The sequence below is a fragment of the Coturnix japonica genome, chromosome 3, assembly GCF_054131305.1.
Source record: "Coturnix japonica strain WE chromosome 3, WE-NBRP24, whole genome shotgun sequence".
NCBI lineage: Eukaryota > Metazoa > Chordata > Aves > Galliformes > Phasianidae > Coturnix > Coturnix japonica.
Window position 1 is genome coordinate 24,790,056 of NC_140665.1, and position 25,698 is coordinate 24,815,753.

A 25,698-nucleotide genomic window follows, 5' to 3' on the forward strand; every position below is an offset into this window, starting at 1 on the left:
ACCCTGTTTCTCTAGTTCTGGTGTTATTTGAAAACTTTTTTAGTTTTGAGTGTGCCTATTGCCAAAGCAACTGAAGCATCTAGGCTCATTCCACAGAGGCAGCTGAGGCACATGGGTTTCCCTGGCATCTCCGCAGCATCCCAAAGATGCCTTGGAAAGCAATGACCAAGACGTGCAGTTGTAAAATAAAGCTTTTAGGAATAAAGATGCTGAGAAGGATACAAAACAGCTTTCAAAAAAAAAAATTACCTATGATTGTGCTCATACAGCCAGCAACAAAGTTAAGCTGCATTACCACTGGGTAATGAATGATTATTCTCTAACACTTGTTGTGCTATACCAATCTGTGACCAATCTATGACATTAGTCGAGATCATTAGTCACAACTAAACACACAGTCTAAATAAACATGATCCCTAACCTCATGCAAACCCTGGCAGGGCTCACCTTGAGATTCCTTGGAGAGTTTTGCAAATAGTACCCATAAGTCTTCTGGAAAGCATATGAACAACTAAAGTGTTTTCAGTGAGATGATTCACTTTTCTCTGCATGCTTTTAGCTACAATCCCATTCATAGCTAGTAGGAAAGGTAAGTTCTTGGAATTCACAGCCAGCAGCAAAGAGTTTTACTTCAGAAAACATAAGAAAATACCACTTCAAAAAGACAGTAAATGAAACCAAACCCAAGAAAATAAATATGTAGCCAACATTTTCCAGAATATACCACCTTCAGCTGGTTCTTGTTTAAAGAATACGATAAAATTGAGTTATTGAAGGTACTGCTGTCTGGAAACGCCCACTATTAGAACTGATAAGATAAACTCAAAGAAAAAAATCTTGAAATGGCCTCAAAGAACCCCCTGAAAAAAAATTTAGATCACTGCAAGCCTGCATATTTTGGAAAAGAGTATGGTTTTCACTACAGCAACATCCATCTCTTCCATTCTGTACGTGTACAAACACATCGCATCGTTTGCTCTTCCAAGCGAGTACAATGACTGACTAACACAGCTTCAAATTTCATTAATTTCACTGGGTTTTGTCCTCTCCTCTGAAGCAGTACGTTAGTGATGACAACTCAGTGCTACTAAATGAATCTCACATTTACACTGAGTGCCGGAGTACTTTCAGAATCTTGACTTTTTCCTATTTCTGTCATGAGTCCACTTGGCAAAAGAATTTAAAAAAATAAAAAAAAAAATAAAATAAAATAAAAAATAAAAAAAATAAAGCAACTGAAAGGGGCATGTTCACTCTCAGAACTCAATGAGAGAGAGTGGAAAAGCAACTTTTTAACGTTGCTCAAGAAAATACTTTTCAGTCAAAACCCAGCAGCATATTACCCAGTTCCTGCCTGCAGAGCTGAGGCTGCCCACGCTCAGGGGCGATTGGCAGCCAGTGCCCGGTTCCTTCACAGCACTGCTAATCTGCACTAATACTCTCCCATGCTTCATTTAATTTCACTCTCAGGGCTCTTTTTCAAATTCCTCCTCAAATCTTCAAGCAATGCCCTCATTGTTTAGGATTCCTTTACCCTGACAAGGCTGACCTCAGATATCCTCTCCTCTTTCCTGCTCTGTAACTCAGGCAGTCCACTTACTCATTCATATGGTAACCGCACATAATGGCCTCCACATTAATTAAGTAATTTTGGTTCTTTAAGGTACTACAGAGGGGTTTTCAATCTTCCAGTGCCTTTCAGGCCAATTGAACTCTTTTTTGTTGTTGTTGTTGAATGGGCCAGAGAGTACATGGAAGAAGAGCCAAAGAGAGCATGCTCTCGTTGGGCCATTTCTTTCATGCTGCTGCAGGACCCCCTCAAAACAACATCAGCAAGTCTAATTTGCCCCAGCAGCGGATGGGAAACAGCCAAAAACCCTGCAGATTAATTTATGTAAGATGTACACTTTAAAGCGAGTGAGAGCATTTACAGAAAGAAAAAAAAAAAAAAAAGAAAAAAAAAGGCCCCAAACCCATGCTGTTACTGCAGGATGTAGAAGGACCCTCTTGTTTCAACTCTCTTGGGAGGTGAGTGTCCTCACGACAGTCCTACCTTTGATTTATGCTTCTTTTTTATTTGATGCTTCAGAGTTATCTCACAATTCAGTCAAAAACAGAGGGAGAAAAAGAAAAATAATAAAATGCATGATGTATATTTGAGCAACTGCTGGCATTTGGTGCAAAGACATTTTGGTTCTACACAGACAAAACAGATACAAAAAGGGTTTTTGTTGCTGTTGTTGATATGTTTTTTGAGAAGTCACACATAGAACCAGAAAAGTAAAAAAAAAAAAAAAAAAGTGGTAGAAACTTTGTGGTACACACAGGTTAGTTTACCTCAGTCAGTACTGAAATCAGAAGGAAATTGCAGATCAGTATATGAAATGGATTGCTTGACATTGCAACTGTGACAGCCATAGGGAAGCTCAAGTCCAAGCCACCATTCCTGCTGAACCAGTAGACTCCAGTTACTCCCTGATGGCCAGCTGTGATCATCCAACTATGATATTCTCATGACATGTTGAAATCCAGGGGCTGCAATGCTTAACTAGGTACTATTCAGTGTGACTTAGTAGGGAACAACTGCAACTTTACATACACTTTTTTTTCCTGTGTGCTACTCAGCACACAAACTGAGAAACAGCATGACTGACAGTGGTTAGACATCTTAATGACATTCCCAGCAAGGCCAAGAACAGTCATCTCTGTGACAGATCTCTCTGGCTGGTGATACTGCAACATTCAGCGTGCATCCTGTGTGGTGCTAACACTGTGCAGTAACCACTGCACTGCTAAATAAAGCTGATTTAATTTTGTATGTTCTTAGAAACTCATATCCAGTCTAATCTACCCACCACATCTAAAAACATTTGTTTACTCCTTATGCAGCCACAGCGCTTAGTTCTCAGATGACTGCCTCTAAAGTTCTGAGGAAGTTCAAATTAAGTTTCAAAACAGAAACACGGCACTACCATGGACTCATAACTGGTGAGCGTTAATTCAGCTCCAAAAGGTTTGTGCCTTACTTTTTATTCACACTGTTCCTAATTTTTGTCTTAACATTAGTAAGACAGAAATAATAATATTCAAGGTCCAACCTGATGTCTAAACGCTGATGTAATTTGACAGCAGAAATCTAGCTGTAGAAACTTTCAAATAAACCAAACAGACAAAAAGTGGGGAAAAAAAGAGGGTGAAGACATTTTGTGGAATTAGACCTTAAATCTTGGTTTCAGAAGAGACTAATACTTAAGAGCCTATGTCACAGCTTTCAGCAAGATGTCAGGTACAGCTAATTCAACATTAATACTGATGCAGCTGGAATTGTACTCTTAGCAGTATCACCTATGTCAATCTAGTAAGGAAATAGCAATACAGAGAAGCAGCAACATAGTATGTCTTTATAAATGTGGTTGTGCTAGGACAATTTTCCAACAAAAACACATCCAGTAACCTAAATGGCTGTACTGATGCCAGATCTTCTATAGGAGACCAAAAGTCTCAGATGTCTTAGATGTCTGTAACACACCAGTTTCACTAGAATTTTGGCAGGTAATAACATTTCCAAGCCCATGTGTAAGCACCAGATCACATCTGAGAAAGCAAGATCTTAGGTTACCTGTGCAATGTGAAAATATTATTTTTAAAACAGATGAAACTTATACGAATTGGCAAGTTAAAAAAAATAAGGCCGTCATCTTCAAAAGAAGAAAACTGAACAAAGCCATTCTGAAGATAAAATAACAAAAGTAGTTAGAAATCTGAAATAATGCTGGTTATATTGGCAAGACTTCTTTTTATATAACCCACATTTATGGAAAATGGTAATGACAGCTATTAGCAATATGTATAATGCTATCTGAGCATTTGATCTGAGTCAATAGATATGCTGTTATTTCCATATATGAATAGATAAATTAAATAATTTCTAGATTCGGAATGTCCTCAGTTAGATCCCCCCACTAGAAGCTTGGAAACTCCAAGTGAAGGGAGTTCTGACTGCCATGTAAGAAACACACTGAAGTGCCCATGCTGATAGATACCCAGTCCAAAACTAATCCTCATAGCATTGAAGCCTTGATCATATATCACATGTTCAACAGTTCCCTCTGGCAATGTCGCATATGGATTTTTCCTCTGGACATCCAAAGAAGATTTGAGAACATGCCATTAACATTTTCCTCTCCTTACCTAAGCCCATTTCACATCCAGACAAAATCTCTCCTATTGCTCACTTTATACTTTGGGAGGATTGTAAGCAAGAACCCCAGAGTATTCAGTGCTCCAGAACTGGCAAAATAACATAGGAACCAAAACTCATATCAGGCACTGGTTCTATTAGCCCTTCCTGATCTATGCCCCATCTAAGCATTTCTGGACTGTACTGAGCATACAATCGCAATAGTGTTTTCTCAGAGCAGAACTCATGACTTCTGTATAGTAAGAACCTAAAGAAGATGATCAGAATGATGACTGCAGATATCTCAGCATTACTTCTGCCATGAGGCCCTCCAGATCCAGAAAAATCTACATCTGTTTCTAGTGACTAGCCAACACAGACTCCTGTGATTTCACCATGTAAAGATCTGAAGGACAGCTGAATCTCAGCTAATCATTAATGTAATTTTAATATCTGCATAAATTTGTTTTTATAGAGTAATAACAATGAGACAATTATGAGGTTTACAGATGGCTTCATGTTTGGTATCTTCAAACAGCTATTTGTGTGCATTTCATCATTTTGTTCTACACACTTATTCATCCTTTGAATTAACAAAGTACTTAAACATTACTGCTGGCACACACTCTAACATAGATTTCTGCCATGAATAAACACAAAGTGAGAACTAACAAATTGCCTACCAGCAAGGTACCCTTGTTCTGCACTTTCCAGAACATCTGTAGAAGTCTGAAGGACAGAAATCAGATCCCTGGAAAACAGTTTGCCACAGCTAATTCTTTATGAACAAAAAAAAAGTCCTTTCACATGCTTAAGAAGGCTGGGAGATTGTTATCATTTCCTCCACAAGTCACAAAGAGGTACTTTTAAGAGAATTCAGCTAAGGATTGTGCACTCTTAACTAGTCTGAATAGTCAGGCCTTGGTTGTCTGGTTTAAAGGATAATGAAAAACCTTAAAATACATCAACGAGCTTGCAATGAACTCCTGATATTTCCCTCTCTTTGTTTTTCATTTCAGATATGGTCTTCTGTGCACATTTATAGGCATCAGTAGTTTTTTATTTTATTTCAGATTCCTTGCATAAGATTTTTTAGGTTCTGGGCCAAGTTATGGCCTCAGCTGTGCTAATGTAAACCAAGGTACTCCATCTTCTTGAGTGAGCTCCCCTTACTGAAGGTGTAAGCGAGACCTGGCTTTCATACCTGGTATGTGGTGTCCTGTAAACATCTCACACTGAGATCTCAAGCAGAAATATTTGAGTGTTTGAAACGCTGCTAAATATATTGCATTCCTGCTCAGGTTTTTACTGGAGTGCCATTTAAGAACTGTTTGGAGAAAGGTAAAGAAGAAAAAAAAAAAAAGAAAAAAAAAAAAAGAGAAAGCTGGACAATTTGACCTAAGTTTCTAAATTTACCTTTTGACTGTACATTTTTCTTTAAATGTTCTGTGACTCAGACATGCATGCACTTGCCATCTGCGTACACACATTTCATGTGACCAGCCCTGTTTACTTTCGCTCTAAAACAGAAGAGGTCACTGTGTCTGAAACAAACCTGAACTTGAAGCCTGAGTAATAAGTAACGTGAATGCAAACAGACCAAGAGATCTCTCCCTGAAGTCAGCACAAAGCAGCTGATATTCCTCACTGCCCCCCTGCAAGCAAGCTAAGTGGAAAGAGGAAAGCATTAATGCTCAGGAAGCCTGAATAGAGCCTGCAATCTGATAAACCCAAGGCTGCACAGAACTACTCTGCCTTTCCAGGTGACCCCACTTCTCCCTAGCGCAATGTAGTGTTCTCAGTACCCAGTCTCAGAAAGGAGGGGAGAAGCTTGCTATGGGAGAAGCTTTATCTTCCCAGCTGTGTGAACAAACTCAGATTTACTTAGCAAGCTTCTGTGAGTAGAGCTAAATCAATGAAACATCAGCACTCAAACCTGATGCTTTATTTCCTTCAGTCTGAGGTTCTGCTCGCTATAAATGTGATCTGGACCAGCACATGTGAGATTGTGAAGCAGAAAAGAAATGAAAACAGAATGTGATGGTACGTGAGATCAGCTCCATGCTGATGTGATAATACATTCAAAATTCTCATTTCTGTAGAAAGCTGACCACAGGCACTTCATCAATCAGTATTTCAATTTGTAATGTGTTCCGTATGGTTCTCTGTCATTACTTAATGGGGAACATCCCCTCTGAAAACATCTGACTCGAAGCTCTGCATCGAAAGAGCCGCTCATGTTTCAACCACGTTTCCCAGAAACTGAACACTCAGCAACATATTCATTTTAGTGACAGCCACTGCTAATGAGAAACAGCCATGCCTTCATCAAATCCTTTACAACCCATAGAGTTTCATATTAAGCAGGGAAAAAAAATTCACTCATTTACATGATGACCAAATCCCAGCTCCACCATCCTAAAACTTGAACTATGTTGGTGTCTCTATGCATCCTTTCTTTACACTTTTTGTTTCCCTTACCATTTTTCATCTCTCATTAGGCCAGTTGTTCTGACATGTGTTCTGCATATCAGGAACAGGAAGCTGGACAACGAGTTGCTGGGTTTATCAGAAGCTGAGAGCTGGTGGAAAATAAAAAGATCTGTAAGTGCACCAGAAGTAAAAGGCTCACACAACAGTGATTGTGTTAGATCAGAAGGGCCTACAGAAAGCAATTAGAAAAGTTGAGTGCCTTTTGTTGTAAAGCTAGATTATTTTCCTCTATTAGTCTCCTTTTTTCAGGGCGTGATTGATCTCAAACATGTTCAGCATTTTTTTTTTCCTCCAGTGTTTTGTCATTGATGTGCTTTGTTTCTAAATAAAAAGCAGCTATCCCAGACTGTAGGTTCCTAATGTATTAAACAAAAATTCAGCAGATCTGTAACTCATAAGTTGTGAGAAGTTGGTGGTTTGTTTTTTTTTCAGAGAAATTTCAGTGTGCATGAGGGCAATCACTTTATCAGAAGATGAAGTAGCAAGCCCTGTACCTTCATTTGGAAAAGTCTCTCTGCAGGTTACTCAGAGCATCCCTTTCAAATGGTCGTTAAAAACCCAATAATAAAACAGCTGGATGTTCAATATGTCAGAGTTTAATCAGGAGGATTTCTGAAGGGAAATAAACAAAACGTGTCTCACTAGTCTATTAAGAATTATTTAAATCTGCCAACTATATAGTGACAACAAATAATTTATCTCCATAATGAACGTGACAGAAGCAAAAGCAGGATAACAGGCAGAGCAAAGCTGTGGTAAGAATGAGACCAGCAGTTCTGCCAGCCCTAAGACCAGGTGGCTTGCTCCCTTGCTCCCAACAACTTCAGAGGGATTTGTTACAGGAGAAGATTAAAAATGGAAGAAAGGGTTTTTACAGTTACTCACATTCATTTTATGGTATTAACCAAGGTAAAGTATATGGACATTTGTTTTGGTAGGGTATTGTAATCAGCTGGCTAAATGCTATTAAGTCAAGGTCAGAGTTGAGTTTTTGACTGGTATACCAAATTCAAAACATGATTAATTAGCACTTTTCATTTCTTAAAACACAAGAACATATTATGTTTCTTCACACTAAGAAAGTTTACATTTTCCTCTTAGATTCATGGCTTTTAAGACTATGGTCCCTCCAGAAACTCAGCTTAGCCTGAATTGCTCGTACTTTTCATTTTCACCATGGAAACCAATTACAATGTGAGAGGAATGAAATCCAAGTATAGCACATGACAAAAAAAAAGAAAAAAAAAAGACCCCTAACTTGTTAACTTACTCACCAGGCTCAGATGGAGGAGGCAGTAACTCCACTCAGTGCAATGGGAATTACTTAGGAGAAAAACCCTTAGGAAACACGTGGCATGGGAATCCAAACCTGAAAAAGTATCTTTAAGAGAAGGATTGAGATACATGAAATAGGAAGGCTTCAAGTGATTTGAAGTACAAGAAATAACTAAAAAGTTAATAATCCTCCCTGAAGCAAAACAGCTGAGGTAGGAGATGCGAGAAGTGCTAGGGTTAGAAATCAGAAGTTGTTTGAGCTAGAGAAAGGGATAAGCAGAACTCAGTGACAGGGCTGGATTCTCTGTAGTGAAGTTATTTTAAATGGGCTGAAAGACAACTAAAAACAAACAAACAAAACCTGACTTATACTTTAAAGGTGATAGATAGTACTATTGTGTAAAACAAAAAGCTACAAAGAGGGAGGGAAAAAGACCAAGAAACAAGTTTATCTACCTCTCAGAAGCATTTACAGGTTTACATAAAGGACAGCTACACTTATCACTTCACAGATGAAGAAAAATATCAAACGATTAGGAAAAAATTGATGAAGGTGTTCATAGGTAGAATGATTTCTGGAAGCAGAGCAATGGAAACAGTAACAAGAATGCTATCAAGGTGCGTCAGCATTTACAGCAAGTAGAAACTGAAGCCCATCACACAGCTTTGACCCAAGCAGCACACACAAGCACCACCACCTACTAAAAGAGAAAGGAACAGACTGAGCACATGTTAAGTTCTGGGCTAATCAGGTAACTAGCACACAGGTGCAAAAAATAGGGTTGAAACTGTGTTTTCTCCAAACAAGAAGCTGTTAGGAATCACAGCTTAAAATGACTTCTATTGTACACTTTACTGCACTGCTTATCACCCCAGTGACCTTTAAGTTGAATTCATTCATAAAGCGCGTGCATGTGTTGTGTTAAATTCAGGCTCTTTTATTTCATCTTGTCTTTTGGTAGCACAGAATGGCTTTTCTGTGGGGGAAAGAGCTTTTAGTCTGTCTGCTTGCCTCATACCTCTGGGCTGTTTTGTTGACTTTGGGTGGTCTTTTGGTGCCTTGTGATCACCCACCCACCAATGGGCACATGATGGTACCAGGGCAGGAAAGACCATGGGGACATTCCTGGTTCCTTCTGGATTTAACCCCATCCCAGGGAGAAATTTGAACCTTACTGACAGACCAAGGATGAATGAGAAAACAAAGCCTCTATAATGCCAAAAATAAGTTACTCATTTTGCAGTTCTATGGCTTACACCTGCCAAGGGGAGTCGCGGTGGTTCTCCCACCAAAGTGTCTGCCGAGCAGCCAGCCGCAGCCTGCTGCTACCACTCTCTTTCCATTGCTGATAACTAATTACCTATAACTAATGACTGCTGTCACTCTGTTCCTATTACTTATAACTACACGTTAGAGTTATTATTGTTGTTGTTAAGCTAGTAATAGGCTAAATCCCAAATTCCCAGTTTTTATTCACATGGAATTAAAATCAGCAGGCAAAACCTGGCTAAAGCATTCAGCGCCACAATATAAGGACACAAAACTATTAGAGAGCATCCAAAGAAGGGCTTTAAAGATGGTGAAAGGTCTGGAGGGAAGGTTTATGAGGAGTAGCTGAGATCCCTGGGTTTGCTCAGTAAAGAACAGAGGAGGCTGAGGAGACCTCATGGCAGCTGTAGCTCCTCACAGGGAGAGAAGGAGCAGCGCTGAGCTCTGCTGTCTGCTGATAGAGGCCTGAGGGAAAAGCATGGAGCTGCATCAGGGGAGGGTCAGGTGGGGGTTAGGGAAAGGTTCTGCACCAGAGGGTAGTGGGCATGGCCTCAAGTTGCTGGAGTTCAAGGAGCATTTGGACAACGCTCTCAGACATAGCGTTTGAGCATTGGGTGGTCCTGTGTGGAGCCAGGGGCTGAACTTGATGATCGTTATGGGTCCCTTCCAACTCAGAATATTACATGAATCTCTGTAATTTTTGTTCAGATTTATCCTTCCATTTCCAGAGCTACATGGCTGCACCAAACCAAGGGTGACTCGTGTTTCCATTTGCAGTTCAGCAGCTGCCTCCTACTGTCTCCCTGAATCAGCAGTTTGGATGAAGTGTTATTGCCATAGTCTACATCACTGCTACAAAGAAAGAGCACAATTAATCAACCCTTCATTTCACAGCCTTATAAAACATTCTTGCACAAATAAGCCAGACAGCTTTTGTTTGGAAGGGATGCAATGAAATCCAAGAATTAGACTGTAAGAGGAATTTGCAGTGTCAAAAGAAAGTTAATCACAATCATTCTCTTCACTTCTTCTGGCACAAATTTAAGAACTTAATTTGATATGAATTTAGTAAAGGAAAGAAGAATTGTTATGCTGAAGTGATCCTATTTCAGTCATAGCTGATCATTTAAACTAACTTTCATCTTTTACTTGTAAGCCTCTTGAGTTTGGAGCACTATCATAAGCTAACATTTTAGGATGCAGTTTTGAGTTCACAAAGAGGTTCAGGGACTTAGTAAAGGAATCCTGATTTCCAACATATTAAATGTTCACTGTAGGGATCTGAGGCTTATATCCCATTATTAAGCCTGACCTTTAGCATGCCCTGATGTTCAGCACCCTTCACTGACTTTTGAGTGGGAATTTATGCCATGCTGCTTGTCATGTGTGACTAACATAGCAATGTGGTCGATTTTCACATCTTGTTATGTGCCCTCTGCATAAGAAGGGCTTTACAATAACTGTTATTAGTGATAAAAACAATAATCATCATCCTAATTTATGTTATTAGTTATACAGAATTACAGGAAATTGCTGAACAACACATCTACCAATAAAAATTATGTGTTCCCCCAAAATACAAATTAATTTTAATACTTAAGGAAGGTTACTTAGTAACAGTAAAAAAAAAGCCTCGTTTATTATGATTAGCATACTTAAACACATTTCATAACTTTTATAGTGCTTATATAATAAACAAACTAGTCTTATGTTTAAAAGCGAGTTACCATTAGCAACCTTTTTACTGCATCAATACAGATGTTATTGAATATGTTCAATTACTTAATGCACTTTTCAAATTATTTAATATTTGTCTCAACATACACAAAGAAAGAAAATATGAGATTGGAAAAATGCAGATCAGTATTTTCTTGCCTATCCCTGCTCTACTGATTAGAAACTTATTCCACAGAACATACAGATTCCTGCATCGTAGTTTCATGATAAGTTACATAAATGTTAAAGATCGGAGTTGTATAAATATACCAATAGTTCCTTACTTTGTTATCCTTCCATAGGCACTAAATAAAGTGACGTGTACAGGCCCACTTATTCATTTATACAGAGGTCAGTAGAAGATAATCAAATTATGGCAAAAAGCACTGTTGTACTTGATGGGTATATCGATATACACACACACATGTATTTTATTTAACATATAGCCAGTTCAATACTTCTGATGCCTTTTAATCATTCTATTCTCTATTTTTAAGATACTCAGGTATTAAAAAAAATAAAAATAAAAAAAAAAGGGGGGGGGGGGTTATGTGCTTTAGTTAGATAGGTGTCAAGTAATAAGCATTAGAATTCAAAACACAGCATTTTCATCTCTCTTGAATCACTCCCCGAGTACAAGCCTTGTATGAATAATTCATTACAAGCAAATAAAGTAAGACCATAACTTATTTCCAGACATGTTGCATATTTGTTCAAGACTTTCAATGTTTCAAAACTACTTTCCTTTAATATATATATAGATTTAATTTTAAGTATACCACGTTGCCTTTCAGTCAGGAAGCTGACACAGAAATTGGCCCTCTCTGCAACAGCCTACGATGGTATTTGGCTATACACACAGCTGCTGGAGCAGCTCTTTGTGAGTGTTACCAGGGGATGCCCACAGAAAGCCTGTTTGTGCTTTATGGGAGGAGGGAGGGCTTCTCTACAGTCATTCAAATGCATTTTCTGCTAATGTTGCACAATCTCCTTCCAACTTTTGAATCTCCTGGCTCATTTTTGTGCTCCCTGTTGACCTCATCTTCATATAAAACATGACTTGGAGAAAGAGAAAACAGGTGGAGACTCAGTTTTAGTGTTTCCCATTCTGCCCATACTGTTTCTTCCCACCCGGGTGCCCTCCTTCTCCCCCTTCCCTCCCCTACTTCAGTTACTCAACAAAAAGCAACAAGTGAAAAACTAACCAGGGAAATGCCTCACAAAAAAACATTCCATGGCACCCTCTCCCCAACGCACACACACAAAAGCCAGCCTTAGTGATAACCATGCCTTAGTAATAACCACCAGCAAATCCTAAGAACCCGACGTAATGACCATAGAAAAGTGTGAAATGCTAAACCGTGTTATTCAGTTAGTTCTTGGCAAAACAGTTTTAACATAAACAGGTTTGACATCTGATTAAAAATACGTTGGGTTTTTTTCCTCTTTTTTTTTTTCTTTGTTGCTGTTCTTTTTTTCTCCTCTTTCTCCATTTTCTTACTGAAAATGAATTATATTCAGAGCTCTCTGGTGCATAGATAAATGAGAGCAAGCATATTTTTAACTTGATTGCACTCTGCAGTGATGTATAGAGGCACATAGCTACAGTAAGTGATTCCATGAGGAGAGAGGGGGAGGGAGGGGAAAGCCCTCCGCGGATATGATAAGGAAAGCTGGGATGAATTGTAGGCTCTGTTCTCTGTTATCCAAGGGTGGCTAGCTGCTGCTGCACTAAAGGCCTTTATTCCCTGCCTGTGGGAAAGTGGTGGGCGAAGGCTGTGTGTTCTCAGTTACACTGCACATGCAGATTTTAATTAGCTGGATTAAAAACAAGACCGTATCATGTCCTTTAGCAGTATTCTATCTAGAAACAAAAGATTTTCTTTCCTGGCTTCTGCAAGCAGCACAGTAGAGCATTAATAAAAAGAAAGAAAGGAGAAAAAAAAAAGGTCATGGCAGTTTAAGATGAAAGGTCACACATGATAGAAACTCTATGTGAGGGGGACATCGTGTTTATCTCTGTGATAAAGGAGCTCTGTCCAGGCAGGTCAGCACAACATGCCTCAACAGTAGGAAAATATAAACATATGGGGTGGATAGATGGTGGAATGGGGAGTTTGGCAAAGCAGGTTCAGTAATGGAAGTAGAGAGGGGAAGGAAAAAAAAAAAAAAAAGAAAGAAAAAGAAAAAAAGAAAAAAAAAAGATTTGTTAGAGGGAGAATATAAACTGAAAGGATTCAGCTTTAAAATAGACAGTGGAGGTCAGAAAGAGCCTGAGATGGAGCCTGGGGTGATGGCTGCATAGGATTGCTCAGTGCCTATGCATTGTGAACAAGCACCAGCCTGTGCTGGACCCTGCATAGGGGGCACCAGCCCCATCTGCACAGCCATAGGGTTCTGATAGGGCTGGGCAGTGCCTGCATCTGTGCCCACAGAAAGGGAGGGAGATCTCAGCTCTGGTTCACACCCTGAGTCTGCCTAATCCCTAATCACTCCCATGCTGGAAGGTGTCTGGGTTGAAATTCTTTTGTTGTTATTTTGGCCACTGCAACTAATGCTAGTTTTGTTGTTTTAAAACAGAGGCCCAGACTCACCCCCAGTGAACACCAAAGGAATCTGCACATAGTTCCAAAGAAGTTAGCAACTCTCTACACCACAGCCTCTGAGACTTTGCCCTGGAATGCAAAGAGCACTTTCTGCACCACCAATATCAATGTGAGGGAGATTCAAGTCTTCTTAGTTCCTCTCAAGATCATGCTGCATAAATAAACAAATAATGGCCTTGCAAGCTCCAGCTGATGCAATAGTCTCTGTAGGTCTGCGCAGAGTCACTGCTGTATGCAAGCAACCACAGGAGAGTGCTTCAAACTTGGGGGCAACAAAGCAGAGACAGGAAACCAAAGGAAGAAAATCAAGTGTTCCTCTTCTACTTTACTGAAGTGCATTCCACTTCATAGAATCACTGAATCATTTGAGTTGGGAGGGATGCCTAAAAGTCACCTAGTCCAACTCCCCTCCATATCAGGTTGCTCAGAGCCCTATCCAAACTGGCCTTAAGTGTCTCCAGGGATGGGGCATCCACCACTTTTCTCAGCAACCTATTATCAAAGTCCAGATCAGAATTTTATATATATATAAATTTATATGTAAATTAGTTTTATTCTTTCTCCATAACATTTTCCTTAAGTAGGATTCACACATGTACATGTTGAGTTCCATAGCCTCTTCTATGAGGCTGATCCATGAACAGGTCAATTAAGAAACAAAGAGTCTTTTTAACCTAAAAGGAACATTGGTTGGGTGAAAGCCCACAATCAGGTTCTCATGGTTCAGCGAGGTGCTGCACATCAAATGACTGAATTAATTGACAACACACTCATAGCCTGTAGAAAACCCAAGGCAAAAAAAGCACATTTGCTTAGATTTTATTGAAATAAGTACTTGTCAGTTTCAGTAATTCAATCATCTGTCTGAGCCTCAAGAAAAGTAAAGGCTAGTGCTAGAAACCAGAAACCTTCTGGATAAAACAATACTGTTTTTCATTTAGAGCAGAAATTTGGTATAGTGGTTACCTACCTCACAAACTGATAATACAATGATTAAAACATCTCCATTCTGCTACTGCTGAGATCACTAGAAAAAACATGATTTAATTCAATACACGCAGATCATTTCTGTAATACAGCATGGCTTAATGTAATCATTTTATACAATGAGCTTTTAAAATCAACTTGATCTCCACTACCATTTATCTTTAAAATAGAGAAAAAGATAATAGCATGAATTACCCGATTCCTATTCACATTGCTGCAGGCAGAAGTATGGCACTGTGAAGGATAGTTTTACATGGGTTAATTGGGGTACCAGGTGCAGAGAGTTAGCTCTAGAAACAGAGCAGGCACTCCTCAAATTAACACAGCCATCCCTGTAGAATACTTCAGGCTTACACACACCCTCCTTCTGCGCTACACTGAATGTATCCTGACACTGGGGTGAATGCACTCATGTCCATTTCACAGAGTTCAAAACAAATTCCCTTCCTCGGTTTGTGAAGAAAAAAAGAAAGAAAAAAAAAGCCATAGAAATTTAAAGGCATTTTATGTTCCCATCATTTTTGTGTACTTATGCACCTGGTGTGTTTGTGTCTCAACACTTTGCAGCTTTCCAGAACCTCTACCTGTTTCTTAACCCCTCTGGGTTAAGATTGCTCAAAACTAACAGCAAGTTTGGGTCAGGCAACAACCCAATTTCATTACTCTACGAGACTGAAAAATTGTTTATTTCACTATTATTTTGGTAATAGCCAGAATGAGGGAATAAAAAGAACATAAATATGAAGGAAGTGAACAAGCTAATAATTATAACTCTCAGCATCTTCTGATCACTGAGGCCAATAAAGGTTTTCTGTTGACTTTTGCTAGTGTGACTGAGGTTTCATTCTGACACTAATAAACTTAACAGGACCACCAAGGCACACAAATGGTTTCGTGCCTACTACTAAATTGGGCCCTGGCATAATTTTAGTTCAAGCTAGATTGTGTTCTTCCAGGCAATGTGAAAGCACAGTTTGGGTATTAGCCTGTATCAGGGACCATCTCCAGTAGAGAATGTGGATGCTGTGATTTGGAGAGTAGTAAGAGTTCAGCTGTGTTACTGCAAGCTCTTTCATTCCTGTTGGTTTCCAGGAAAAAGCTCTAATGATTTTATTTCATAGTTTAGATGTAGTTGGTGTGTCTGCATCATTCTTTCTTTTCCAGTATTACCAAAGCTAGCAATCAATTCTCAGTCCAAATATTGGCACTGTGACATGGCATTCAGCAGGGTGGCAGGATTAACATCATTTGACCATGCAGTTCTCAGAAATGCAAGACAGTTCATTACATTTTAAATTAGAGTACTGTTATTTGGGAAGGGGGTTGAAGCAGAGCTACGATTAATAAACCACAACATAAATTAATACAAACAGTTGAAGAATGAATAGTCTGATTTGTTTCAACTAATTAAGGGCTAGGTCCCTGTAATTACAAAGCTGTTTATGAAGTAAATAAATATATATCTGGGTAGTCTTTTCTCTAAATACAATCTGTGATGTGTATATTAATGACATTAAAAACACAAACTTTCAAATATCATATAGAAAAATAGGTAGGTTCTGAATAGAAGAAAACAATCATTTTAAACAAAGACTTTCTCATTTAAACCAATAATGATCAACATGTGGTTTACATGTAGTATGTGGCAGCTGCAACAACATTCAAATCTGTGTGCCTGTTCTCAGGCATAGCAAAAAAAAAGTGTTGAAAACAGTAGCATTCCTCATGGATTTGCTCCAGATCCCACAGAAGTCAGGGAGAACCTACCCTCCATGCTTGCTTTCACATTTGGGCAGCGTAGTAAATGTTGAACTAGCAGACCACAACTATGAGGCTCTCTTCCAGCAGCCAGGCACATAAGAAACAATTTGAAGTCAGCATTTTGGGGGGGAAAAGAAAGCAGTAGAGAGGTGGTACTGCAGCCACCTGGTTCCTTCAGCAAAGTCTGTCTTGCATTAACCCTGACATCTACGAAGGCCTTGAAGCCTCCAAGATGCATCAGATGAATAACCATAGTGGAGTTTTCTTTTGGCAGAGTTAAGTGGGAGAGTGTATGTTTTTGCTTACTGTTACTCTTAATATAATGCCATAAAACACATTATCCCCACTAGAAATATTCCTAACACAATATCGAATTATCACAATATGAACTTGAGTTTTGGATGAGCTGGCCTACATGTTCTAGAAGGACAGCTGGGAACTGAAAACAATGACATCTCCCATGAAACAAATTACTCTTTTCACCTCTGTGCTGTATTTCTGATGCTTCTGTCCCACTTCAGGTTATGTTATGGTGAAAATGCAGGAAGCAGAGTAGCTGATTTTTTCTCCAAAGTCCACTACCATTGTACTGGGTAAGAAGACAAAAGCACTGGCTTGCAAAGAAGATAAGCAGCCCAGTGACAGACCAGATCCTAAGAATTGTGAAAGATGAACTGTAGCAATTTGAAAGTTACATCAGAGGGATAACAAAAGCACATGTCCACACAACACCAGGTTTTCCATATCTTCAATGCATGTGGGCTGAATTTCCTAAAGAGAGGCTCCAGTAGGTATGGTTGTGAAGTGGCTTGCAAGTCCATCCTTTTTGGCGTGCTTAGCTTTCCTATAAAAAAATATATATTTTTGTGTTAACATGAGTCAAGGTAAGAACATGGATCCTCATTCCCTAATGAGGTGTATTTGGACCATTTCCACCATCTCCTCTACATGCAGGAAGCCAAGGTGAGGTAGGAAGAGGCCTGCAATGGGGCATCACATCAGCCACTGTGAACTTAAGAAATGGTCTGAAGAAATGGTAGTCTATTGTTGTTGGGTGTTTAGTTTTTCCATCTGACAGCATTTTAAGTTAAGAACATTCCATAAAAAATACACACCAATATGAACTCTGGGAGCCTCTAACCTACATTAAATTCAAACCCCCAAGAGGACCTTGATACATGATAACTAACTGAAAATAAATAAATAAAAAATAAAATAAAATAAAAATTAAAAAATCCAAACCATAACTGATACTAAATCACTCAAGTATCAAATGAGAGACCTAAATCTGAGACCTTTATGGTCTCAGATCCACTGGTACTGTAGCAGGCACAATGCAAGCAAGATTTGCTCCTAAAGACCTGGCACCAGCATTGCTATTGTGTAACACAACTTTAAACCTGCTCTGAAGAAACGTTGTAAATCAGGACTCATTCCTCTAAAGTCAATGGAGCTAAGTGACCGTAAAACTGGTAAGAGAGAGAAATCAGGTTGTTAACCTCTAAGTAGAGCTTGCACTCCTCTCACAGCCACTATTGGGTCAGGCTTTATTTTATTCATTCAGAGTGTGAAATGAGAGCCTCAAGCCAGGAAATGAGTATTTGATTGCAGCAAAGCTATGCTTGATATAACTTAATGATACTAAAATTTTAGCATAAACTTCTTGACCCATCTCCAACAACACTGCCTAAATTGGAGTGGAGGTGTCTGATTCTAACCTCAAACAGCAATTTACACCATTGTCTGCCTACACAGTCTAACGATATGAGAACTGAAAAGCAACTACAGGCTTCCTTCTTTGACCTGGAAGTTCCCAAGACATTTCTCCAGAAACACTTAAGAATCCCCCAAGGAAACAAGAGAAATAACTCATCTATCAGAGAGTGGTAGGAGATAGCTGTAGAATTCTGGTCCTTTCTCTCAGGAATAACCTGACCACTATCAGTGAAAACAGGAAACTGGGGCTAGGAACTGGAACCTCAGAACATCTACCATACAATCCATGTTTTAAACATGGGCTTTAATTGGTGTTATCTTCTTCAGAAGATAATTGCTACTTGAATTCTGAGTGGGCTGAGGTGTTTAATATTCAGCGTTGGCTGACTGGAAGGAACTTATCCCTCAGGAACACTCAGGCACCACCATTGCACTGTAGGATTAAAACACATAGGTATGTAAAGTGCTATCTAAAGTGCTCCAAAGAGGGCATAAAAATAGTCTGAATTCAGGTAAAGCAGCCCTATGTATCCATGGGTCAGAAGAAAACCTCTCTTTACATGGGAACTTAAAGTCAGTAGCAGTCAGACAGCATGCAGGATAAACATCTCTGATCCCCTCACTCCCACAAGGGCATGGCAGAAAGAGGAAAGATCCACGGGGGTTATCCAATATGTACAGAGCTCCTCGTCATGAAGAGTTTAGGTCACAGAGGATACTTCAGTTTGGAAAAAGGAAGAGTGATGGGTATTTGGTACGAAATTATGACCAAAATAAAAGGAGACAATATTCTGGAAACTTGTATCATGTCTCATAAAGACTAGGAAGATACAGCAGGAAGACAGAGTCATGCTAGACTAGGAAGACTAGAATTTGATTTCCCTTCATACAGCTACACAGCATTATAAAGGTCACACTAAAAAATACAAAATACAATTAGGTAAGTTATTTTCAAAGACCTATAAATTTTCAAAGACCTAGTGAACATAGAGATAAGAAGTTCTTCCCTTCTTCTTTGTTTGCATGCATTCTGAAGATCTGTTCATTCGTTCAACTTGGAAGAGTTCCTGCATTTGGTATCATTTCAATAATATCGTAAAAAAATACATTAGAATTCATCACAATACAGGGTTATATAGAAAGATAGCAGATTTACATACTTATCCAAAGTGAATGAATGTTAACTAGAGGTTAAGAAACTGCTACATCCAGATCTGGATTTTAAGTTATTCACTGCTGAGAGGCATCTGGAACATATTTAATGATTAGTGTTATTAGCTTTATGTTATGTGTTAATGTGGGATTGTGTGCAAAAAGTCAGTTAGAACGCAGCTCCTGATTTTTGAATCTTAGCTACTCTGTAATTTTAAGGCATTTATTCATACTGTTTGTTTTTGCCCCTGGTTTGGCTGGAAAAGTACAAAAGAGATATCTAAAACATTAAAAAATGTCAAAGAAAATACCAAGCTTATATGTATATATTCACCAAAGAGGTGTATGAAAAAACAAAGGTAATACCTGAATTTTTGTAACTGCAGCCTATAAGCATCTGTCACTGCACAGAAGGGAGGAAGTTGCCAGAAAAAAAAGCCCTGGCCCAGGTTAAGCGAGTGCATTTCAAGGGTTTTGCTGAGCTTTCACCCTGGCTGCCAGGCCACCCTGGCACTAAGTGCTCTTTCCGCAGTGTTTCAGTTTCTGTTTTCTCCAGGTGGTAAGGAGCTTTCTGTTTTATCAGGGGGGAAATCTGGGTTTGGCAGGCACAAAAAAAAAAAAAAAAAAGAGCTGTTCACTTTCTCTGGGAAATGTAAACAGCATCACACCCAGCCAGCAGCACCAGTTAGTGTAACAGCAGAGAAGGAGGCCGTTCATATCATTTCGCCTCTCCAGGGACACCTCCAGATGAAAGTAAAATAATTAGTTTGAAAAGGCTCATCCATTTATCCTGCTGACGTAAAGACCTTTGTTTTATTTTAAGGGCTTTTAAGGTTTCTGCTTCCCATTTTATTATTAGAAAGAAAGAAAGAAAGAGAGAGAGAGAGAGAGAGAAGATGCAGTATAAAAAGCAGCAACCCTAAAAGCATTCAGAGAGAGCGCAGTAGTTTCAGCCTTCTGTTTGTGTGATTCCAATAGGTGTATTTAAATGTAAATGCTAGCCTTTCACCCCTGAGCCACCTATTCTTGCAGCCAGCAGAAAGAGAGCATTCATGGTATAATGTCTTTATGAGGACAGATCTTATACTTAATTTCTCATGTGAATCAAACTCTTTTATAACACATTTTTGCGAGATTAAAAGAACAATATTAGTCTAGTGGCTCAGCAGCCAGATCACTGCCCCGTCACATGGAACCTTGGATTCAAAGGGATGGCAGGCAGCTTGGCTAGGAAGCATGGGGCTGGAGCTGCTTGCTGCGCAGCTCGCTCCACTGCTGCCACTGAAGCATTCAGCTCTGCACTGAGTGCTCCCTGGGGCAGCCATGGTCATCCTCCCACCAGCTCCCGGCTGGAAGCCTTGCAGGGAGCCACTGGGGAAGGGTCTGAAGCCCCAACTCTTCCAAAGCCATCTGTGCAAGCTTGTATTTGCACAGTGAAGAGGATACTCAGGAAGAAGGGAGACACTTCAAACAGCCGTGTCCACTGTCCCGAGGCCCTTTGCCCAGTTCCACCACAGTGTGTTCAGGTGACCCACACACATGGCATGCGGGTGGCAGCTGGGACCCACAGCAGAAGACAACACAGCTGTGGTTGGATCCAGCCCGGATCCCTCTGTGCCAGGGAAGATCCCCACCGAAGAACAGGGCAGAGCCCCAAGTGCTCAGTGTTAAGAGTCTGATTTCTTACACACAGAAAAAGGGCCCATTCAATTTGGCCAGACAAACTGAAAATTAAATTAGTGAAGCACAGGCCAGGCCAATTGTTTTATCATACTTTCCCTCCTCTGAATCAAAATAAGGTTTGCTATTTCTTCAGAATGCCTTTTTTTTTTTTTCTCTCCATGCAAAGCACTTCACCATCACACCACCTCAATGCAACACCACACACAGTTTGCGGCATGGCCTCAGGAAGGCTGTAAGTCATCTGCATCATACAACGCTGTAAACAGGGCTTTGCTGGGTACTACAATTACCACTCATTTTGGGATGCTGCTCAGAGGGCACAGTGTTAGGAGTCTTTGTGCAGCATGACATTTAAATGCTTAACGTTGTGATATTTTTCTTCTCAAAGATTTTAAGTCCAAGTCATGCTATTTTCCCTTTCCTCCAGCCGTATGATGCCAGACAGAGATGCCTGTGTGTGCCGTATGTGTGAGTTGCGATGTCAGAGAACCCCACTTGTGCCTTCCTTCCACTTCCCTTTCTCCTGCTGCACAGCGTGTGTCTTGCTATGGCACCAAGCACATGAAAACCAAGGGGAAATAGCCTATTATTTTAGGAGGTGCAAGACCAAGCACCTGGAACAGTGAAATTCTTGGAGAACACTTCTGTAAATGTTTTAAGCTGTAATATATTAAACAATTAAGAGGTGTTGGTATTTCTATGCTCCGGGGCTTCTGAAACAGGGAAGTCCCCTTTAAAAGCACCAGAGTGGAATGTGTATGGTCATGCTCTTTAGAAGAAAAACTACTTTTTTTACCCCCTTTCAGCAAAAAAGGAGTTTCAGCTGACTTGCTCTTTCAGCTGAGGAAATGAAGCCAGATTATTTCAATGCTGTTTTAAACAGTTAACTCTTTAAAAAGTCCAAAGAATAGAATCAGTTGTCTTGAAAGCTCTATTCAGGTAATTTAGAAAACAGTTTGGCTAATAACCTTAATATGCTGCTTGTATACCTAGCACTACAGGTTACTACAGGTTAATCAGAAAACTGCTGATAGCAGCCGCAACCACCCCCTAAGAAATCCAGCATCTATTATGTTTTTGCCTCTGTTTTCCTGAATACAACAAATCAGCGTCTGTGCACCATCAAATCAACCTAGAAGAACTGGTAACTGATAATTCTTAGCTGAGAAAATATTCACAATTTAAGGTAGCTAATGGCTGCTTAGTTAATTCTTAGAAAGCTCTTATCCGTGTGCTTAAACTACATGAGAACAGAAAGTTCTCTTATGCAGGTAGGCAGAGAGACTGTCACACACAGGACACGTGGTACGTAATTACATATATACATCAATTCAGACTAGCTCTAGGAAACTTTAATAGAAACAATTAAACATTCATCTACTGGTCCCTATAACACCAACAAGTACATGGAGACTATGGAAAAAAATTAGAACTGTCTGGTTGAGTTTTTGGTGGAATACATTTGCAATCATTTTCACCAAAATATTTTTCTGACAAGAAAAGTATTAACAGAACCTAAAAATTAACAGTGGAAAATGCCTATTTCGAGTTCCTTGTAAGAAAACAAATACAAGAATTGGCAAATTCTGCGAAGCTTTAGCTCTGAGGTAATTATGGCAGGCTTTTGCTTTAATCACTTATCTCAGGGCAGCCCATCAGATTAATGAGGGGAAGAAAAAATAGTATTAAAACTTAGTGAGTTACTGGAATTTTCTGGAACTGGAACTATACAGATGGTCTGCAACATATTTGTATAGGAGATACCCGACTGTTGATGGGTTTCCAACTATTATAGTAGCATAGCAAGAAGACAGATATTGGGCAGTGAGCACTGAGCAACTGTTGTCACCGAGCCTTCCCTTCTTGGCTGCTTCCCCACTCGCCCAACGAGCAGTTTTGGTCTCCCAGAGCAGAGACAAAGGTTGCTTTGGAGAAGCTGGGAAGCCTAAGAACACCATGTAGATTTAGGGCTGGATAGGAGGTATTGTCTGGAGGCCATGCCCATTACTCATCTGCTGGCAACGGGCTCTCTTCCTTTTGTCTGGAAAGACGGTAAACTTTCAATGCCATCTGAAAACAGAAGGCCTTTCACGAACTACAAGAACTCTGCCATCTCAATCATGTGAAAATATTGTAAACACTTTCCCAGCCCCCATTCAGCTGTCCGAAAAGCAGAGCTAGAAAATACAAAACAAAACAGGAAGGAAAGAAAAGGGTGTGCATTGCACACTTCATTTCAATTTCTGTGTTTACTCTTGGTAGGAATTTAACAAGGAATCTTCTTTTTTTTTTTCCCTTTAACATTAGTTAACAGGGTTCAGTATCTATGATGAGAAAAAAGCAGTTAAAAGCCTACTCTATGTTTTATTTAGAGAGGAAAAAATCCATTACCTAACACTTTCTCTCCAGCAGAGCTCTCGTATTTCCTTACAGCCCCTACAAAAGTAGATTTCAAACATTCTGTGGGACTTGAGTTTCTCTTTCAGTGCTCAGGTTGACCCACCCCAATGAACTTTTCCCAGGAGGGTCTTCCCTCCAAACTTTAAAACAACAGTAGTGCTGTATTACTGGCATATCTTAACATATATAATTTCAGCTCCAGGATCAGAGTGGGAAGTGTTTCAGAAACAAGAATATATTCCAAAAGCACGTATGTGTGTATATGCATACATACTTACATATCTATCAAATGTAGAATGTATCAAATATACTTTAGCACAGTTTTCACAAAAATTTTAACTGCCTCCCTGATTACACCTTCTAGATAAGCTGTGCTGGTGCAATATCCCAGTCTGTGTATGGTGTGATCATGTAAAAGTAACGTATTTCCTTGCTGAAAGAGATATGCTCATGCTACTGAAGTCACTGACTAAAAGTAAGTGACCTAAAGTTTCATCATAACTTTGAACCACAGTAATGCATTAGAGCCTGGTTTCTTCACTATTTCCAGTATAAGGCTTTGATTGATGTTAATCAATTTAATACTGGAGAAAAACACAGAAAAATAACTAGGCAGATAGTAAATAGAAAATATGCTTTGTTTTCTTCTGTAGAAATCCCACTACAGAACAAGATCTTTGGCCCAGGCTGGCCCATGATCCAATCCTCAAAACAGAGCAGAATCAGGTACTGCAGGTGACTTTGTTGACTAGTTTTGATATGTAAAGAAATCACAAGTATGGCAACGCAGACTAAGCAAAGCATAAACCTGCATACATTCAACAGAACTCAGTGCTCTGTTCCCCACTTGGCTCAACCCATCTAGCCCAGGCATGTTCAACCTGTTGTCCATAGGCTGCATTAGGCCTTGGACAGCAAGTAATGTAGCCTCACATGGTTGTAAAATTTTAACAAGATAATGTGATTTTTAGTGATCTTTTTCAGGAGGCAGTTCTCTTCATTTCTGAGTACAACTATTACACATCAGAATGACCTATTTAAGATTTTTAGAGGTCCAGCACTTGAATTCCATACCTTTCAATAAGAATGTAGACTTTCTATATATACTGTGAAATTACATACTCATAGGTTAAAGAATGAGGAAGGGTATTTGCCCATAACTGAAGAAGGATCTGATAAGCTGAATTATGCTTTAAATTCACAAATTCATTCCTTGAGGTTGCCTCACACATGCTATCTCAATATTTCCCTCCTACCCCCTCCATTTTATAAGAAGAAGCTGTAATAAATTAGAATTTTATGAGTCTCCAAATAAAAACCTTCACTAAAATTGAAAACAAAACATGGACATAGAAGCCATATGGAAAGCTTATGAGAGAGGGCAATAAAAAACCTGTCCCACTCTTTCTTGTTTTTTTACAGACCAAAAATTACAAGAGACAGATGAAGAAGTTTGCTGTACAATACGGTACAGGCACATCTCCCAGAAATGAGATATTACAGTTTCCTTAATCATTCCTCTGATGCAAGTTAGCCTAACAATAACTATTCTTAAGATCAATTTTCTGACTTTCTTCTTAAAATATTTCAAAGTTCTATATGGAAATGAGATACCTTTCTGCTTTGATCCTTAACTTAAGGGTAACCAAGCAGAAATGGCTTCCTGGCCTTTCATGGAGTTTTCTTTGGAATTGAACACTGGGCCCTCTGAATTTTGTTACTAGCTTTTTAAGAGTTTTATGGGATAAAGGCAGGGGATTTATTTTACTTATTTAATTATTTATTTCACCTTTGTTCCAAGCCTCAAATGATTAATTCTGGTCGCTATATACAGTTTTATTTCAATCTTTTTTTTTTTTTTTTTTTTTTTTCCCCCATCATTTCTGCCATCGTTACCTTCTTCCAGAACAGTGTGGGTAAGAGATTTTGTTCAGCTAAGTGATGGAGAGGCTATTAAGGATTCTTTTGCTTTGTTTTTAAGTACAGTACTCCACATTCCAGACATTTCTACCAGACACAGTGGTTTGGAAATGAAGACCACTGCAAGCAATGAAGTTTGGGTCTGGATCTAAATTACCGCAAAAACTTAAGAGAACTTTTCAGATTGTCTGTCTCTGAGTTGGCCCAAATTTGGGGGCTAAGCAAAGTGGATATTTGTGCAACATCTCAGATCAGTAGTGAGAATTCTGTTGCATATTTTGTTCTCTGAGAATAATTACAGATTCCATGTACAGTGCCTAAGACCTGTAAAATGCTAATTTCCATTTATAGAGAACAGAAGTGATACCAATCATAAGCAGACAGTACTCTATTCGCTTAAAAGTATATCGATTTGACATTTCTGGCAAACTGATCAGTTGTGAAATGGTTAATGGTGGCAAATATTAAGTTACCCTTATTTTTGATACCCAGTTAAATATGTGTTCAAAATATGAGCAATAGATGGCAAGGGTTGCTCA

At 39.3% G+C, this 25,698-nt stretch overlaps 1 protein-coding gene across 7 annotated transcripts in view; it reads right to left on the bottom strand.

Annotated features, from left to right (window-relative positions):
- Positions 1-25,698, bottom strand: part of LOC107311182 (uncharacterized) — a 301,670-nt gene that overhangs the window by 64,233 nt on the left and 211,739 nt on the right. For 6 of the 7 annotated variants that reach the window (XM_085543053.1, XM_085543054.1, XM_085543052.1 and 3 more), the window contains one exon: positions 14,319-17,132. Coding sequence is in view for 1 of the 7 variants with exons in the window: in XM_085543047.1 (XP_085399173.1) it covers positions 6,662-6,762; positions 7,948-8,054; positions 8,405-8,417 (221 nt within the window). In the remaining 6 variants the exon portion in view is untranslated. Of the gene's footprint in view, positions 1-6,661; positions 6,763-7,947; positions 8,055-8,404; positions 17,133-25,698 lie in introns of those variants that run through there. The other variant, XM_085543047.1, reaches the window with a different exon arrangement.